This window comes from Danio aesculapii, chromosome 19 (assembly GCF_903798145.1).
Source record: "Danio aesculapii chromosome 19, fDanAes4.1, whole genome shotgun sequence".
NCBI classification, from domain to species: domain Eukaryota; kingdom Metazoa; phylum Chordata; class Actinopteri; order Cypriniformes; family Danionidae; genus Danio; species Danio aesculapii.
Genome location: NC_079453.1, coordinates 37,166,722 through 37,187,102, shown reverse-complemented (window position 1 = coordinate 37,187,102; position 20,381 = coordinate 37,166,722). Strand labels below are relative to the sequence as shown.

At 34.7% G+C, this 20,381-nt stretch overlaps 1 protein-coding gene across 1 annotated transcript; it reads left to right on the top strand.

Annotated features, from left to right (window-relative positions):
* Positions 1-10,634: 10,634 nt before the first annotated feature.
* On the top strand, positions 10,635-20,284 carry trappc3 (trafficking protein particle complex subunit 3). The gene is made up of 5 exons (XM_056480165.1): positions 10,635-10,801; positions 12,982-13,079; positions 16,289-16,388; positions 19,233-19,415; positions 19,507-20,284. The coding sequence occupies exons 1-5, from the start codon at positions 10,760-10,762 to the stop codon at positions 19,624-19,626; spliced, it is 543 nt and encodes a 180-aa protein (XP_056336140.1). The 5' UTR covers positions 10,635-10,759; the 3' UTR covers positions 19,627-20,284.
* The last annotated feature ends 97 nt before the right edge of the window (positions 20,285-20,381 follow it).

The window sequence follows — 20,381 nt, the reverse complement described above, 5'->3', positions numbered from 1 at the left end:
GCACTCTCTGTGTTACTCTAAAATCAGCCAGCGTAATACAGACATCACAGTCCTCTCCCAAACAGATGGTCTCGTTTTTAGGAAAGACACTGTTCCTGGACCAAGGATTAAAGATGCTGCTCTGTGATTAGAGCTGCGGGAGGTTTCTGAAAGTCGAACATATGAGCTTTGGTATATGTTTAAGAAAAAATGCCATTCCAAATCTATAAACACCAGAAAGAAGATAGATTCCAACATGTAGACAAATCACAAAAATCAGCATATTGAGATGCCAGCAAACAAAACTATTTTATGTATTGTCAGAAAAGTGGCTAATTCGTAAATTCATAATATGATTTCATTCATTCATTCATTTTTCTTCAACTTAGTCCCTTATTTGTCAAGGGTTGTCACCGCGGAATGAACCGCCAACTATTCCAGCATATGTTTTACGCAGCGTGTTTTACGATGGCCTTCCAGATGTAACCCAGTACTGGGAAAACACCCATACACTCTCACATTCTACACACTCATAACACAAAAGTCAATTTAGTTTAATCCTAATTCACTTAAAGCACATTCCTTTGGACTGTGGAGAAACTGGAGAACCAGGAGGAAACCCACGCCTTCACGGGGAGAACAAGCAAACTCCACAATGAAATGCCAACTGGCCCAGCCGGGACTTGAACCAGCAACCTTCTTGCTGTGAGACGAAGTGTTAACCACAGAGCCACCGTTCCCGGATTTAATTCTTATGAAAACATAAGAGTATTAATAGAAGGTGTGCCCCCAAAACACCACCCCTAACCCTAATCCACATTGGGAAATGAGCAGATTATACTAACATATGTTTGTTGTTTCAAATACTTATAAAAAAAATTGGTTAATATTATTATAAAGTCAATGTTTATTTTAAAGTCAAGGTGCACCGCCAAACCCAACCCCTAACCCTAAACCTGATGAGCAATTTATACTACAATACACGAATGAGATTGTATAAACTAAATGAATTAGCCACTAAATCAAAAAGTCACGAGTTGCCTTTTCAAAATGCAAAGTAAAACCTTTTCAGTGTTTAGCATAGTAATGTCATTTAAGTTATGTAAATGTTGGAATTCTTCAATAAAGCAACAGAGAGATGTTTGCAGTTTCATATATATATGAAATATGAAAATAGATATATATTTTTAAAAAAATGGCTAAAATCCTTATATTGATCAATGTTTATTTGAAAGTCTGCATTATGCAGCATGATGATGCATTTCCAAAGAAAATGGAACATTGAGTAGGGGGCGTAGTTTAATTTTTACCTTCTCTTTCACTTACAGCAAACTAATGGTTGAAGGGGCGTGGCTAAGCATAATTTGCTTAAATCGTCAAACTGACATCATCAGAAAAGGACCAAAAGCAAAAGGAGGAGTGTGCCCAAACCCCAGCCCTAACCCTACCCATCATTGGAGGATGAGTAAGTTAAACTAAAGTCTATGAATGGGATTGAACAAATTAATAAGAATTAGCGACTAATTTAAAAAGTCATGAGTCTCTGTTTTAAAATGCAAAGTAAAACCTTTTCAGTATTTAGCATAGTAATGTCATGTAAGCACTTTGTTGTTTCAAATATTTAAACAATTTGGTTAAATTGTTTTTTTCAAGTCTGCTTTATTTCAGCATGATCATGTATTTCCAACTGAAATTATTTTTTGTACTCCTTCTCTTTCACTTACAGCAAACTAACGGAGGGGTGTAGTTAAACATATTTTGCTCAAATTGTCAAACTGTCATCATCAGAGAAGGACTGCCATTACAGAGCAAAAACGGACATGCCCCCAAACCCTACCCCTAACCCTAAACCTCACTGGAAGATGAGCAATTTCTACTAAAATATATGAATGAAATCGGATAAATTAATATGAATTATTAGCCACTAAATCAAAAAGTTACGAGTTGTTTTTTTAAAATGCAAAGTAAAACCTGGTCAGTATTTAACATAGTAATGTCATGTAAGCACTGTAAATGTTAGAATTCTGCAATAGATCAACCGAGAGATGTTTGTTGTTTCAAATATTGAAAAATGTAGGCTATAATTATCATATAAATACATTTTTAAGTTAAGTAATCAGAAATTTTTGTAAAGTCTGCATTATTTCAGACTTTTATGTTATATGTTGATATTGAAAAGTTGATATTTCCAACTGAAATGGAATATTGAGTAGGGGGGGCGTGGTTTAACTTTTGCACTCTTTCTCTTCTCTTTTGCTTACAGCAAACTAATGGTTTATAATATAATAGCAAAAATATAAAGCATATTTTGTTATTTTGCAATTTATACAAAAATATATAAATGAGATAAAAAAATATGAATTAGCGAATAAATAAATAAAAATTAAGAATTGCCTTTTCAAAATGCAAAGTAAAACCTAAGTTTTTAGTACATTAATGTCATGTAAGCACTGTAAATGTAGAATTCTGCTAAGAAATGTTTGTTGTTTTAAATATATAAAAAGTTCAACATTATCATATACTGTCGATAAATTTATATTTCAATTGTTATTTCAGCATGATGACGTATTTCCAGCTGAATTAGAATATTGAGTAGAGAGTGTAATTTATTTTTTGCACTCTTTTTCGCTTACAGCAAACTAAAGGTTGGAGGGGCTTAAATTGTCAAACTGACATCATCAGAAGAAAAATGTCATTCCAGAGCAAAAAGAGGCATTCCCCCAACCCCTAACCCTACCCCTCATTGGGGGATGATCAAATACTAAAATGTATGAATGAGATCATACAAATTAACATGAAATAGCCACTAAAAAGAATTGCTGTGAGATTGCGTTATGGTTTGCATGCAACCCTGGCAGACCAAGTAAAAATGAGTTTATAAGACTTCATTAATAAATCCGTTTATTTCTCATAAGCGACATCAAAACCTAATAATTTGCATATATAACTCTGAGTATTTCCTTTATGTAGGCTGTCGGATTAATGAATCCTTAAAAATCCTCATAAGCAACATGTCAGCGGAAAAAAACGTACAGCTCTGTTATTATCTTTCTCTCAATTATAATCTGTTCTATTATTTTCTAGCTCTATTATCTATTCTCTATTATCTTTTTACTCAAGATGCAGCATTTTTTATTGTAGCATTCTACTTCTATTTCTCTGGGAAAGCTCCTGAGTTTGTGGGATTTTCCTCCTCCCTTACTGCAAATGGCTCGCTCTTTGTTGATGTGATTAAATCTGCAGCAAGGATGTGTTCATGTCACATATCACACATGCACACTTCAATAAACCAAGAGAAAGAAGGTTTATGCATTTAGATTCTGGGCAAAATAAGCAAAAGGGGCAAAAAAAATGAAAAAGTTAGGCCCTTTATGACGTTTACTAGTTAACATGTTTACATGAATAAATGAAATAGATATAAAAAAAAAATTTTTAAATACTGAAGGACTTGATTCTGTTCATCAGATGTAGATGTGACAGATATGGATGTGATAATGAGGTTAGCTGCTAAAGAGGCAGCATTTAAAGCAAACTAAGGGGGCATTTAAAATGTTTTCAACTAAAACCATAAAACTTTTCATGCATTTTGCCTGTTTATTTACAAAATAATGGTGTTTTGGGGGCCTGAAAACACAAAAAAGGGTTGCCTTGGTGAAAAACCGTGTATTTCATTCTTTCAGTCAGGAAGGCTCTCTAAGTATGTGTCTGCGACCAAAAATGCGACCTCCGGTCATTTTTAAACAGTTTATTTTATTTTCAAGATCTGAGGTGAACTATCTGCTTCAGTAGTAGGCTATGGCAATAAATGTCATGTAAAATGCCATTCAAACTCCCATTATTAGCATTAAACACTGAATAAAGCTCATGAGGTGTACCTGAGGTGATCGCTGTCATAGATACCATTTCTAAAATATAAATTTCAGGTGTTGGTTAGGACAAAAACTACATTTTATATGGAAAATATTCCTTCTATAGCGTGCTGTTGCTTTTATTTAGAAGACGATTTAAATCAGCCGTAAATCAGCCTTTAGGTTCATTAGTCAACCAGGCTCATGTTGGTGTCGTCAATCTGACAACCTGTGCTTGCAGGTGTGCAATACCTAGCTCAACCACTGGGTGTCAATCTTACACACTGCATGCATAAAAATTTTTTTTTTAAGTATAATTAAAAGAAAAAGCTCAACAAAATAAAGTTAACCTCATCTCTCTTCTAAATTGGAATGAATTTAAAAAGTGCAGCTTTGGAAGCATTACAAGATACGTTCATGCCAAAACCATAAATTCAATCAAATTTTTTACACCTTTTGCATACTATAGATTTAATCAGACAGGCCAACAGCCTCCTGCATAGAGTGAGAACCTGTTCGGCTTTCTGCTGATGTGTGCGGTTAGGAGACTGGATTTATTACACTGCCAGAAGGATGCCAAATGATAACACATGAGATAGGGCTATGATCCTGGCTCTCCCTCACTGTGGCTAATGTAATAGGTGAGGACAGTGCAACTAACATCATTGAGTGTCCCGTTATAAACTAAAAAGTACACTGAGGCCTTTTGAAGCATGTTTTTTTTTCTTTTATTATGGTGTGTGCAGAGACAAAATGTGCAATGAAAGAGTTTGTGAAAAATAGAACAGATGTCTCTAAGATATTTTGAATTCACAGCATAATGTTCAAGATTAAATGTCTGTGGCAAGAGTGATATAAACATAATCCCAAACCAGTAATATTGTGCACAAAATCTCTCTATGCAAAGTGCCAACAGAACTTTTTTTCCCGCTACGCTATGCTGTATTAGAGTGAAATAATACGGTTTTAAAAACAGCACTGGGGCTTGTGAGTGCTTTTCTGCATTTTGCAATTATTATCACGTATTATATAACTTAAAATAAAAAACCTGACAGGCACCTCGTTGGTTTTCAGACTGCCACTGGCTGCCCCGTAACTCTTCTGGATCAAACATTTGCCTGTAGCAACTGCTTTCCTTCAAAGCTGCAGTTTTAGAGATTGTTGTGAGAATATATCGTGTGAAATAAGGGTACTACTTCTCCCCATGGCTTTTGTGCACATTTTTGTGATTGCACTGTTTCTGTGTTGCTTCTTTGCTAAGCAACATTTTCAAGAAGTTCAGCCAAAGATCGCTGTCATATAGATGCAGCACTGTGAAGGGTGGAGCAAACATTATAGTAGAACTAATGGCTACTCTGAGAAATGATTCCTGAAAGATTAGACGGCATTATAGTGTTGATACCTATGAGCAACTTCAAGAGTTTGTTCATGATTTACGAAACCTAAGAAAAAAGTACCACTTTTTAATGCAAGGCAGCTTTTTCCAAACCCACACAGATTTCCCAGAGTGTTTTGGAAATGATTTTGGCAAGCAGTTTAGTAAAAAAAAAGGATATTTTTATGGGTTAAAGACAAGATGGCTCAATTTAGTGTCCGCATCAAATTTACCAAAGTCATTTTGCATGCTTTGCATATGTAGCAAGTAAATAAACTTAATTAAGTGTCAAAATATGGGTGCAATAAATTTCCATCAACAATACACACTCCCTGACAAAAGCTTTGTTGTCGATCCCAGTTGTAAGAGCAACAAATAATAGCTTGACTTCTAGTTGATCATTTGGAAAAGTGGCAGAAGGTAGTTTTTCAGATGAATCATCAGTTTCATCCCAAATACTGCAGAAGACCTATTGGAACCCCCATGGACCCAGGATTCTCACAGACATCATTCAAGTTTGGTGAAGGAAAAATCATGGTTTGGGGTTACATTTAGTATGGGGGCGTGCGAGAGATCTACAGAGTGGATGGCAACATCAACAGCCTGAGGTATCAAGACATTTGTGCTGCCCATTACATTACAAACAACAGGAGAGGGCAAATTCTTCAGCAGGAGAGCACTCCTTCTCATACTTCAGCCTCCACATCAAAGTTCCTGAAAGCAAAGAAGGTCAAGGTGCTCCAGGATTGGCTATCCCAGTGAAAAGATATGAACATTATTTGAGCATGTCTGGGGTAAGATGAAGGAGGGGGCATTGAAGATGAACCCAAATAATCTTGATGAACTATGCGAGTCCTGCAAGAACGCTTTCTTTGCCATTCCAGATGACTGAATTAATAGGTTATTTGAGTCATTGCAGAGATGTATGGATGCAGTCCTCCAAGGTCATGGGAGTCATACACAATACACTGCAAAAAATGCTTTTCTTACTTAGATTTTATGTCTGGTTTTAAGTCAAAATATCTAAAAAAAATTTTAAATGAAGAAGCATTTCTAGACAAGCAAAACATATAGTCTTGTTTTAAGACATAATATGTCAATATTAAGTGAGTATTTCCTTAAAACAAGCTAAATAATCTGACAAAGGGGTAAGCAAAATTATATTTTTTTCCTAAAAATATAAGATTATTTTGCTTATCCCACTGTCAGATTATTTTGCTTGTTTTAAGGAAATACTCACTTAATATTGACATATTATGTCTTAAAACAAGACTATATGTTTTGCTTGCCTTAGAAAATGCTTTTTGATTTAAGATTTTTTAGATATTTGCACTAAAAACAAGGCTAAAAAATCTAAGTAAGAAAAGCATTTTTTGCAGTGTATTAACTCTTTTTCCACTGCACCATGACTTTATATTCTATACTGTACATTGTTTCTGTTAAGTGACAAGAGATTAAATAATAATAATCAAGGCATGATCATATTTCATTTTGGTAAAATAAGTGTAACCTAGAAAAACCTAAACCTTGGACAGGCGACAGGACTTTTGTCAGGTAGTGTATATATATATATATATATATATATATATATATATATATATATATATATATATATATATATATATATATATATATATATATATATATATATATATATATATATATATATATATATATATATATATATATATATATATTAATACAAAAACTGCAGACAAATGTTTATCCTAGTAGACTTTAGACTTTCTTTTGAACATGTAAAAAAAAAAGAACTTAGTAATTAGAAGGAAACAGGCGAAGCAAAAATATAAGAACTTACAAATATTTCACTTTTAGGGGCTGCAGTTTTATCTTTAAAAAGGTTTCTTTATTTCATGAAGTCATCATTGTTATAAATACGTCTGACAAGATTTTTGTGACAAATTATTGTTACATTTTTGTAAAACACTGTAAAATATATTTATTTTATTAGATTTCTGTTTAATTTCGTTTTAGATCAGCTTGAAAAAAACCCTTTTGATACTTTTAACCCATCCCTAGAAAAAAACCTTTTTGATATTTTTAACCCATCCCTAGAGGTAACGGAACATCAAAATGACGTCATATTGACGTTGTACCTCAAAGTTGGATTTTGTTTGGAAATGAAAATCATGTTGACGTCAAAACCCAGCGTCAAGCCGACGCCAATGTCCAACCTAAAATCAACTAAATATCAATGTCTAATCATGTTACACCTTGATGTTGTGTAGTAATTCCCACTATGACATCTATCTGACATTGGATTTTGGTCACTTTCCAACACAACCTAAAATATCAATGTAATTCGACGTTGTTTTTTGACGTCAAAATAACGTTGTTCTTAAGCACGCGAGAAATTGAATTTTGGTCACCTGACGTCATGACCTAAATCTTACCTAATATTAACATCTTGTGACTAGCGTGAGCAGCGCTCTCGCCTCACAGCAAGAACGTCGCTGGTTCGAGCCTCGGCTGGATCAGTTGACATTTCTGTGTGGAGTTTGTATGTTCTCCTGCTGATTGCGTGGGTTTCCTCTGTGTGCTCCGGTTTCCCCCACAGTCCAAAGACATGGTATAGGTGAATTGGGTAAGCTAAATTGGCCGCAGTGTATGTGTGTGAATGGAAGTATTTGGGTGTTTCCCAGTGATGGGTTGCAGGTGGAAGGGCATCTGCTCCGTAAAACATATGCTGGATAAGTTGGCGGTTCATTTCGCTGTGGCGACCCCAGATTAATTAAGGGACTAAGCCGAAAAGAAAATGAATAAATTAATGATGTTGTGTGTCTGGTGGCATGTTTTGTGATACAACATCTGCAACACGAGTGGGTGCACACACTAGTACTTACTACTAATATCATTTTGCTGGTATTTACTCTGATGTTTCGCTAGTGTTTGCTCTGAGTGCATTAAGTTATTCCGAGTCTGTTCTGAGGAGCTTATCCATCATTTCTAGTCTGAACAGTGTGAGAAAGAAAACATTGGGAGAGAAAATGAGACAGCTGCTATTGAACAGGCAGAAACTGAATTTTCCTCCTCGAGCGAGATCAACTGAGTCAGCACAGCGTGACATTAAGTGTTGTTGTCCAAATCTCAGTTTTTTGGGAGCTCTACAAATAATCGTTTTAAGGAAATATTACGCATCTCTTCCTGGAGGATACGAACACTGCTGATAATATAGTTCTGATGCACTACAAGATAACATTCTAAGATAGTGGAAATGTGCCATGGATTCTGGCTGCAATACAATTAATTTGTGTGTTTTTTTTTTAAGAAATCCATGGAGAGGAACCACATTTTTGATCATTTAAAGGCTAAATATCTTTGTGGGTACAATAATAGGATTTATATATATATCAAACTACATAAAAACACTGAATAAAGCTTAGACTTTGGACTGAATTAAACCCTGAAGCATTAAAAAGAGGATGAGAGGGAAAATGTATGTTATCACCCAGCTCAATGAGGTCTATGGTCTGTTTGATTTCAGATTGTACATTTTAATTATGTATCTACAAGCATTATATAAAATATGACATTTGTATAGGAACATACATATGAGTACATGTGTAATGAACAGCACTATCACTCGAGGCACTATTTGCCTCTTCGTTACACGTATTGACTGCAAACTTACATGTCGTTGCACCGCCATCTAGTGGAAGAAGAAGGAAATGCCCAGCTCTGTGAACACAAGATGAGAATACTGAGTTGAAATTTGCTAATGTTTGAAGGTTTTAGAGATACAGTTCTCAAATTATGATAGGCCTGTTGGCAATAATCTAAACAAAATTGCTTCATTCATAGTGTATTTTTGCAATAGATGTAGAACAATTAAATTATATTATTACTATCCACAAAGTAAATCATATGGGAATAATTTTATTATAAAAAATAAATATCAATCACTTTGGGGTCCAAACTATATTATATTATATTATATTATATTATCAATCATTCATTTTCTTTCGGTGCCTTATTCATCAAGGGTTGCCACAGCGGAATGAACCGCCAACTTATCCAGCATATGTTTTACACTGCAGATACCCTTCCAGCTGCAACCCAGTACTGGGAAACATCCATACACACTAATTCACACACATACACTACGGCCAATATAGTTTATTCACTTTACCTATGCCGCATGTATTTGGTCTGTGGGGGAAACGAGAGCACCCGGAGGAAACCCACAAGAACACGGAGAGAACAGGCAAACTCTACACAGAAATGCTAACTGACCCAGCCAGGACTCGAACCAGTGACCTTCTTGCTGTGAGGCGACAGTGCTAACCACTGAGCCACTGTGTCATCTTATTATATTATATTTTACTAATTTTCACAAGACTAAATTAAATCATATGAGGGTATTTTATACTATAAAAATACATTTCAAATGTTTCACTTCACTTAATAGATATTTATAAATATATTATATTATATTATATTATATCATAATATATTATATAGGCATATCTATTATATGTATTTTTATTATATTGGAGGCTAAAGTTTTATCTGAGCAATACTCACATTTATTTGGCACAAAATGAGCTCTACGTGATGGAAGGGCTGGAAGGGCATCCATTGCGTAAAACATATCCTGCAGAAGTTAACGGTTCATTCCACTGTGGCGACCCCTGATTAATAAAGGGACTAAGCTGAAAAGAAAATGAATGAATGAAGATGTAATTTATACTTCTAGATATTTATTGGGGACTCCCAGATTTCCTGGGGCCCTAAGTGGCCGCTTCTTGGCTAAATCTGCCCCTGACTATACCCCAGTTATTGTTGCCTACATGTCTGTTCCAAATAAACAAAAATCATTGCATTAGGACATGAGGCAACTGGAACAAAACACAGAAAGTCTTGTTATTGGACTTTGTGGTAATTTGCCAGAATATGTTTCAAATAACATTGAGATCTTTCACAAATCGGAGGGGGATAGGTTATTAAATCTCTTCATAAACAAAACACTCCCAAAATGGATGATGGCTCCAAAAACAATCGCATATTCCTTTACTTTGACTGGGATTTGGACTCTTTTATGACTACTGTTAAGTTTAAACATGGTTCTTTTTTCACAAAGCCTACCGTATTTGTACTAGTATATACTACATACTTTAATATAAAAACAACAAGTAACACACAGTTCTCGATGGAAAGATCTCCAATGGCGCTGAAAGAAGCCTTGTTGAATTTTTGCAAGTAGGAAGTTTTTTTTTGAAGCAGCGATTTACACCCTTGTCATAATTACAGATTCACACTGCTTTGATGCTGTGGAGTACGGATTAAATGTCAAATATATACAAACCCAAGGATTTAATTAACTCTACTCACAAAATCCTTAACTGCTCAAAACGACAGTTTGACTACAACACCCACAGCCCAAAGCGTAGCAAGACTTCCGGTAAGTCGGCAGCTATTGAGGAAGTGATTCCTCCGTCAGTGACAGAAACAACATCACGGGACTTTCTTTGCACAGAGCAGATTAATAAAATATTACCTGTAACTGATCTATTCCACACCTGTAATATTAGACAACATGTCTAGGCAGTCAAACAGAGCCACGGACAGCAAGAAGATGGTGAGTGTGTATCGTGTTGTTACTAACGTTACACAAATCCAAGGCTGCTAGCTAACATGCTATTATTGTTAACGGATAAATAACATTCTCATTGGTGCAGTGTTTGTTTTGTTGCATTAAAATAAAGATAGTGTTGTGTGTTTGCTAGATAAACGTTCGTTATTTTATTCGTCTTGTTCCAAAGAGGAGAGTTTAGTCTTTCTGTCATTAATCAGTGCCTTTTGAATTAAAAACTGTGAGGTAATGCATGTAACCCTTTAAAATAATGATTTTGTGGGATTAAATGAATGATAAATTCGTTATAGTGAGTGATGTGTGCTTAAATGGCGTTATTTTTGATGTTTCGGGCATTTTTGTTTTAGCAATAACAATACTGCACAGAACTGTTATTATTATGCTGCTATATTCTTATAAAATGTATTTATGTAAGCAGGAAAAAGACGCACGTGGGTTTGTCCAGCTCTGTCATTCATGTTTTGTTGTATTATAAATGTTTATCCTGTGTTTTATGTAGATGTGTTTGTAACAACTCCATGCTGTGCCATGAGAGGGCGCTTAAGACCACTGTGTGCTCATGGATTCAGACCTGAGTAAAAACTATTATAGTACAGGACTGAGTTCTATTATAGATCTTATGTATTGGTGATCAGAATAGCTATTATATTTCCTGACTACACACAAAGATTCGTTCATTTATTCATTACAGTTATTATATTATACAGTATTACACACATAAATACGATTTAAGGATGCACGATATTGGAAAAATCTAACATTGCTATATATATATATATATATATATATATATATATATATATATTGCTGCAATAATATTGGGATATGAAAATAATTTCTCAAGATGATTTGAATAGGTTTATTTGGAAAGATTTCCTTTATTTATGATCAACTGAGATGATCTTTTTCTATGCAGTGCATCTGAATAAATTATAATAAATTACAAGCAAAAATAATTAAATAAATGCTTTATGGTTTTCTGGGCCATCTTACAGTATTCAAGTACAGAAATTAAACCATCAAATGTGAAATAACATGGTCATCATTGGAAAAATAAGTAAAAAAAAAAAAAAAAGAATTATAATATCTTTATTTTTAACCTTTAATAAGTCATATAATCTTTCGGTGTGGTTATTGCGGATACATGAATTGTGATATCGATGCTCAAACGATATATTAATCACCCCTAATACGATTCCATAAAAACACTCAAATAATCTATTATTATAAAAATTATTATTATTAATGTTATTGTTTTTTCAGGTTCATGATTCTGTTTTATTTCTCTGGGTCTATTAGTGAAAAAAATATTTACATTTAAAAAGGCAGTTATGACAATACTTCCTCAAAGAGGACTGATATCACACATCAGTAAGCGTAAGATTTGTCAACAACTTTATAATATTATTATGTGAATTACAAATGAATTATGTGAATTATGGCAAATACATTTATTTATTAAATCATACAGTGCACAGCATATATGAGTACACCCCTCACAAATCTCTCATTTGATTTAATATTTTCTATAGAATGCGATACAATATTATATTTGTGCATATACATTACGTTAGTCAGTGCTAAAACCAAATCTGGAGCAAATCTAGCTAAACAACTTATGATAACGGTCCAAAGACTATTACACTAAATTTATGTTAGGGAAAAAATGTAATTAAAAATTAAAAAGAGTAAAAATCAAGAGAAAAAAAATTATATAAAAAATATTTAACAATCAAACAAATCAAATTTTGTATTTTCTTTCAATATTTTGCATAAATTTAAATGTATAATCTTTCTATTTTTAAAGATGTTTGGTGACTAAAATATTATTTTAATAAAAAATATAAATTTAATAAATATTTTTTTGTTCTAATGCATTAAAATATATTACCTAAATCCACAGAAAAGTTTATAAAAATATTCAATTTCAAAATGGGGTGTACTTAATTATGCTGAGCACTGTATGTTCTCATTAAAGCAGGGACATACGGAATAAATCTTTTTATTTTTATATAAATAAAGTTATTATTATTATTATTAATATTATTTATTAGCTTTTTGTTTGTTTGTTAATAATCACGCCACACAGGAATGTACAGGAATGTAACAAAGGTAAACAAACTGAATTTAGCGGGTAATGTTGTGCTGGTCTTTCTCTTGAACAGAATTCAGAGTTATTCACTCTCACATATGGAGCTCTGGTCACTCAGCTGTGTAAGGACTATGAAAATGATGAAGAGGTCAACAAACAACTAGATAAAATGTAAGTCTGCCTTTCCCTTGCTTTCATTCGAATTTAGACCTCTCACCATCAGGAATTTTTGCTGACAGTTAACTGGCAAACATATAAGTGCCATAGTTTTTTTTTTAGAATTTTATAGTTTGCCCATGTCATCTACAGTTTAATCCTAATACATTATTTTTAGTACATTTATTACTTAGAAATATAATCCAATATGCTTATGTTTTACTTTAAAACTGTGAAAAATTTCAAAAAGTTACAAAAATGTAAAATTTTTTGTGTTTATGTTTAGCTTTAAAATTAATTATTTTTACTTTCACACCAGAGCCTTTCCTCATTTTTAAAATGAGCTTAAACAACAAAATTAATAATTTTAATTTGGGGACAACTTCATTTCTTTATGATCAGTCCACTAAAATTTGTTAATTGAACTTAATTGATTTGTGTCGGGACAACATGAATGATTTGTGTGGAACCATGGATTTTTTATTTTTATTTTTTTTTTTACAGTTTTTAATGTAACAACATCATGTGTGTGATACTTTAATATGTTTTCTCTCTCTCTCTCTCTCTCTCTCTCTCTCTCTCTCTCTCTCTCTCTCTCTCTCTCTCTCTCTCTCTCTCTCTCTCTCTCTCTCTCTCTCTCTCTCTCTCTCTCTCTCTCTATATATATATATATATATATATATATATATATATATATATATATATATATATATATATATATATTAACAGGCAGCAGTTAATTAGGACTTAAATGCAGTGAAATTATCAAAAATGGAAAATGTGTTTTGTTTTTACACATGACTTAATAGGAGCTGTAAAAATGTACTATTCAAGTACAATGTAATTTTTTGTGTGTGTATTTTTAATACACACACTAATTCTTGGCTGCCAGTTGTTTTACATAAGTAAATTTATTTTAATTAATAATATTAATCAGTATTTATTTCTGTTGTCCTCTCTTTTTAGTAAAAAAATAAAGTGGTTATATTTTCAGGTGGTGTAATCACTCACCATTTATTCTTAATTTGTCCAGTCAGTTTCCATTACTTTTTAGTGTCAAGATGGCTTAAAGATGGAGTAAATGCTGTTTTGGCATATGTTTGTGTTGGGTCTAGGCTGTTAGTGTATTAAATATGGTAACTGCCCGGTTCCCCTGTGCCATCTAGTCTCTTGAAATTGGGTTGGGTGGTACTGAGAGTATATAATATGCCACTTAAGGTTTTTGGAGAGCCGTTGTCTCTCTTCTCCACACCCGGCTACAGTAAATGAGTCGTGCAGCTGTAGGTTACACCCCTGCTTTTCAAATGCATGATTCTGTTCCACTTTTGGCTACTTGTCAAATTCTATTCCACTGTTAGAATGGATCCAGATGAAAGAGATGGATGAGAGTGTTGCTTTATTACAAATAATTTTTTTCTCTCTCTCTATTAACTTATTATATTAAGTTTACCTCTCATGTTCTGCAGCGTTTCTTTTGGTTGATTGTCAGAATTGATTAAAATAATAAAATAGCCAACCATGTTCAATTTATGGTCCGTAAGAATTTGATATGCTTTCGAAAAGTCTCTTATGCTTACCAGTGTTGCATTTATTTAATAAAAAATACTGTGAAAAGTAAAAAAAAAAAGAAGTTATTATAATACAAAATTAATTCAGTACACACACACACACGCAGTGCTCAGCATAAAATTAATAACCTTTAACCTGTAAAAATGAAAAGAAATTCCTAAATCCAATCAATATCTACTGAATTGTTCTATTAGAGGTCTGCCTTCCTGCGGCTGTACCTGACCAGATTTCTTGCAGCCCGGGAATACATTTCCGAATAAAACGCATTAGTGGTCGGTAACGCTGGTGTAATTAAAGCGGGAGCGAGCGGTCTAACAATATAGCGCTCCTGAGTGAGACAGTATTTCATAACAGCATATCAGTGATTTCCTCATTTTTATAGAACACTGGTACAGCCAGTGCTCATGACTGTTACACATGATGAACGCATGGAGCAGTGGTTTCTGCACGTGCTTTTATTTTTTTCGCAAAGTCTGTGTGCGCATCATGTGCATAACGGTCCTCAGAGCGGACTTTACCATGGCAGAGCAAATGAAGATACGCTGTCCTTTAGCTTACATTAGAAAACGGTCAGTTTACTGTTAGGAAATCCACATCAGGCAAGTCTGATGTATTGGAGTTTTTCATGTGTCAGACGCAAATGGAACAAAATTACCCCTTGCACGATGTGATAATATCTCAAAGTTTTACCCTTCAGCAGTCACAAGACTTGAACCTCAGGTTTAGGGCCGCACTCATGTCTTATCACAAAGGAGCAAACAAAACTGACATTTACAATTCTTGCACAACCTACAGTTTTATTTGTTATCTCTCTCCTTTGGTAGTGCCCAATTTAAACATGAGATTTTGGAAACCAGATCTAAATTTAGCGGGATTGGTCGGGTCTGGTAGAAAACGAGGTGGGGCTGTTTCGGTACTGCTGAATATACTGCAGGAGTTGTCGGGTGCAGAATAAAACCTTGCGGGAGCGGGACTAAAAAATTTGTCCTGTCAGATCTCTAGTTCTAATTCTGTTACTTGGTGGAATCTATAGTCAGATTATGCTGTCAACTTGAATAGCAAGTAAAAGAAATGTAAATATTTCTATTTAATTAACGTTAATCAACTATAGTATTTAAGTACATTTTTGATGAAAACTTTGGTAGAACGTTTGATTGCCACATGACATCTGATGTAAAATCTCATCCCTGACTCAAAAGCAGTTGGAAAACGCTAGTTTAAAGATTGTGGGAAAAGCAGTAAGGATGCGTGGAAAGCCCTGAGATGCTTGGAGCCCCAACTGTTGTGATTTGGAGAATCAGTGGGCAGTGTGTATTCTTTGGCTGAGTGATCTTTTCATTTAAACCGTGCCTTGAACTAATCCAGTAGTCCCACTGATATTGGGTTTGGCAACCCGTCTGAAATACAATCTTTTTTTTTCTCCCCCTCCTGCTTCTTTAAAGCATCAAATATGATAGAAGCAGTAGTGAGATTTGACTACTTTCTCTCTGACCAAACAAGTACGTATCTTGCTTTTTGTAAGTCCTTGAAAGACTGAAGGGCTTTACTGAAACCTTCAAAGTGAAAAGAGATTATGATTGCATTTGGTGGCTGAAGTGAACTTCTCTGACAAAAACGGTTTCACAGCTTCTTTTCTCTTCTTGCGTCCTTTCAAGGGGATACAATATCGGAGTGCGTCTGATTGAGGACTTCTTGGCTCGGTCCAGCGTGGGGAGGTGTCACGATTTCCGAGAAACGGCCGATGTCATTGCAAAGGTAACTTGAGCCAATCAGAGCACATTCTGAGCAGGCAAGCTTGTTAATGCGCAAGCAAGTGACTGGAATTTGAACTTCAACCTGCAGTAGCCCACATACCTTCTTAGCTTTCATCACATCTTTCTACCGTTTTTAATTTTTCAGAGTCACACAGCTTGAAAAACATCCACGCTATGCTACCGCAAAGCCAACTGGCGGGCCGTTTGTGCAGTGTTAGAGTGAACCGAGACACTCGTGTTCCTCTCGGCTTGTTTTCTTTGGTCTGCGAGAGCCACAGACTGTGCTTTTTTATGAAACACTGCACTTCACCCTAAGCTTTTAGGGTTCACACTGACAGGATTGACAGAGCGTTCTTCCCGCTGTCCGTCACCTGTCCATGCTTGGTTGCTCTCCGTCTGTCTGTTCTCCTTTCTTCTTCTTTTGTTTTCTCTGTCCTCACTTTCCTCCACGTGTGCCACGTTGTCGAGCATTAATCCAGAACGCGTTGGTTTGCTGGAACCTTGATCAGAATTTTAAACCTGTGGGTCTTAAAACACTTTTTAACAACAGTTTAATGAGGTACAAATTGTGAAGCGTTTAGTTTAGTTGTTTACAGCTGCTGAGCAACACCATGTCTGCGAGATGTGCACTGACAGGTGTGTGTATGTGTGTTTTGGATATTTTATGGCTTCAGACTCATCCAATCATAATTTAGGGTCAGAGATTTTTATTAAAGTTTTAGAGGGTGTGAGTTTTTTGAGGATTTTTTTAAATCGAGGGTTACCTAAAGTAAAGGGTTTTTTAGGTTGTTGATGATTTTGAACTGATGTTCCAAGGATGTACAGTAGTTAAAACACAATATTTAAAGTTTATTATGAAAAAAATTGGTAATTTTATTTTAGTATCATTGTTACAGTTAAAGTCAGAATTATTAGCCCCCCTTTGAATTTTTTTTTTCTTTTTTAAATATTTTCCAAATGATGTTTAACAGAGCAAGGAAATTTTCACAGTATGTCTGATAATATTTTTTTCTTCTGGAGAAAGTTTCATTTGTTTTATTTCGGCTAGAATAAAAGCAGTTTTCAATTTTATATGAACCATTTTAATGTCAAAATTATTAGCCCCATTAAGCAATTTTTTCCGATAGTCTACAGAACAAAATATCCTTATACAATTACTTGCCTAATTACCCTAACCTGCCTAGTTAACCTAGTTAAGCCTTTAAATGTCACTTTAAGCTGTATAGAAGCATCTTGAAAAATATCTAATAAAATAGTATTTACTGTCATCATGGCAAAGATAAAATAAATTATTATTTAGAAATCATTTATTTATTAGAAATGAGTTATTAAAACTATTATGTTTAGAAATGTGTTGAAAAAATCGTCTCTCCGTTAAACAGAAAATGGGGAATAAATAAACAGGGCGGCAATTAACTAACAGCATTAATCGCACTAATTAGCAGTAATCACATGCATTTATTTTAAACCTAATCTTAATATAGTAAGAAAATACTGTTCATTAATGTTACTCTGTGCTTAAATGTGCTGTAACACTATAACAAGAACCCTGTCAAAGTGTAACCAATAAATCAAATGGAAAAAAACACTGAAATGAGCTTGCATAACTTAGTATTCAGTAACAAACAATAACTCAACAGAAACTAGTTGGTACCATGCATTACTAGAATATCTTATTCCATAGCTTCTCATGATTACCTTGTTTTTAGTGTATGACCAATTTCCGAATAAAAAGAGAAAATGGTTCCACCAGCAACTTTAATTTTGAAAAACTAATACACTACCTGACAAAAGTCTTGTCACCTATCCAAGTTTTAGGAACAACAAATAATAACTTGACATCCTGTTGTTCATTTGGTATCAGAAGTGGCTTATATGAAAGGCAAAGACCTCTAGATTATACATCCATACATCTCTGCAATAACTTAAATAACCTAATTTAAAAAGTCATCTGGAATGGTTCTTGCAGAAAGCGTTCTTGCAGGACTCCCAGAGTTAATCAAGATGCTTTGGATTCATCTTCAATGCCTGCTCCTTCATCTTACCCCAGACATGCTCAATAATGTTCATGTCTGGTGACTGGGCTGGCCAATCCCGGACCACATTGACCTTTGCTTTTAGGAACTTTAATGTGGAGGCTGAGGTATGAGAAGGAGCGCTAGCCTGCTGAAGAATTTGCCCTCTCCTGTGGTTTGTAATGTAATGGGCAGCACAAATGTCTTGATACCTCAGGCTGTTGATGTTGCCATCCACTCTGCTGATCTCTCGCACACCCCCATACTGAATGTAACCCCAAACCATGATTTTTCCTTCACCAAACTTGACTGATTATTGTGAGAATCTTGGGTCCATGTGGGTTCGAATAGGTCTTCTGCAGTATTTGTGATTATTGGGATGCAGTTGAACAGATGATTCATCTGAAAAATCTACCTTCTCCCACTTTTCCAAATGGTCAACTAGAAGTCAAAGTATTATTTGTTGCTCTTACAACTGGGATCGACGACAAGACTTTTGTCAGGTAGTGTACATTTTTAAGAGATTATCTAAAATAATCTATTTTTATTGTGCAATATACAATATAAATTTTAAATTAAGATTCCCAATACAAATTTTCATGTAAAATCCTTTATGTAAAAGGCCAGAGATGTTGATCTTTGGCACGCACTCACATTTCTTCTAAGCCATACTGCTCAATTGTGCTAAAGTCCTTTTAGAGTCATGAATACAGCACCTTAAAAGAATGTGGCAGCTCTGCAAAATAACTTAAATGTGGCCTTGACATCATCGATGTGGGCAAGCAACTTAACATGAAGACTAAAGGGCCTTCTTGTCTTCACATTAACAGATAGCTTTTAAGATGTACTTGGGTATCACTCCCAGTGTGACCAACTGGAGTCCTGCCGGAGACGAGTTCTCTCTCATCCTCGAAAGCAACCCCTTGGTGGACTTTGTAGAGCTTCCTGACAATCACAGTAATCTGGTCTACTCCAGCCTGCTCTGTGGAGTTCTAAGAGGAGCTCTTGAAATGGTGAGGAGCATGTTTGCATGAGAGAAATGGGTGTTTCTTATGATAACCTTCTATCATCAGTTACCCTATGGTCATTTTTCTACTCCTGCAGGTTCAGATGGCAGTGGATGTACGATTTGCACAGGACACGTTAAGAGGTGACAATGTGACAGAAATTCGCATGAAATTCATCAAAAGGATTGAGGAGAACCTGCCCGCTGGGGACGAATGAGGATGAGAGACCTGAGAGACTTTTTATGTTGGGTAGGGAACCAAAAATGTTTATTTTGGTCAAAAGAAGACCAACAGTTCCTAAAGCATTGTAAGCATTGCATTGAGAACTTGTGTCAAGAAGATTATCTTGATGTTTGACCAAGAATGGCATGTTCTTTCCACCTGGTCCAGGTTTTTTTTTTATTTCATGCAAATACCTTCTTAAGTCTTGTTGTATGACAATTTGTCTCTAGTGTATTTTTCTGATATGCTTATCACATTTAAAGAGAAAGTTCACCCCCCAAAACATGTTTGTTCACTATGTACTCACCCTTAAGCTGTTTCCAAACATTGTTTTAAAGACCATTAGTAATAGAAGTGTTGAAAGTCCCCATTGAACTCTATAGTAGGGAAAAATACTATGGAGGTCAACGGAAACCATCAACTAGTCACAAAGAGAAGAGGGAAAGTCATACTGATGACAGAATTTTCATTTTTTGGGTGTACTACCCATTTAAGTCAGGAATAAAGTATAGTAGGACTAATTTATTTAGCCATATGTGAATAAATCATTAATTCTGACCAACCGTTAACCATTTGTCCTTCTTCTCAATAGGCCTTTGACACAAACTTATATGTGCTTACTTCTAATAAAGCACTCATTTGAGCAGACCATATCACGGTGCTGTTTTCATGTCCAAAACAACTTTAGATGGCTAGTCTAAAAGCAACATTTTAAGAAAGAGCCTTATGTTCAGCAAGAACAGAGCTGTA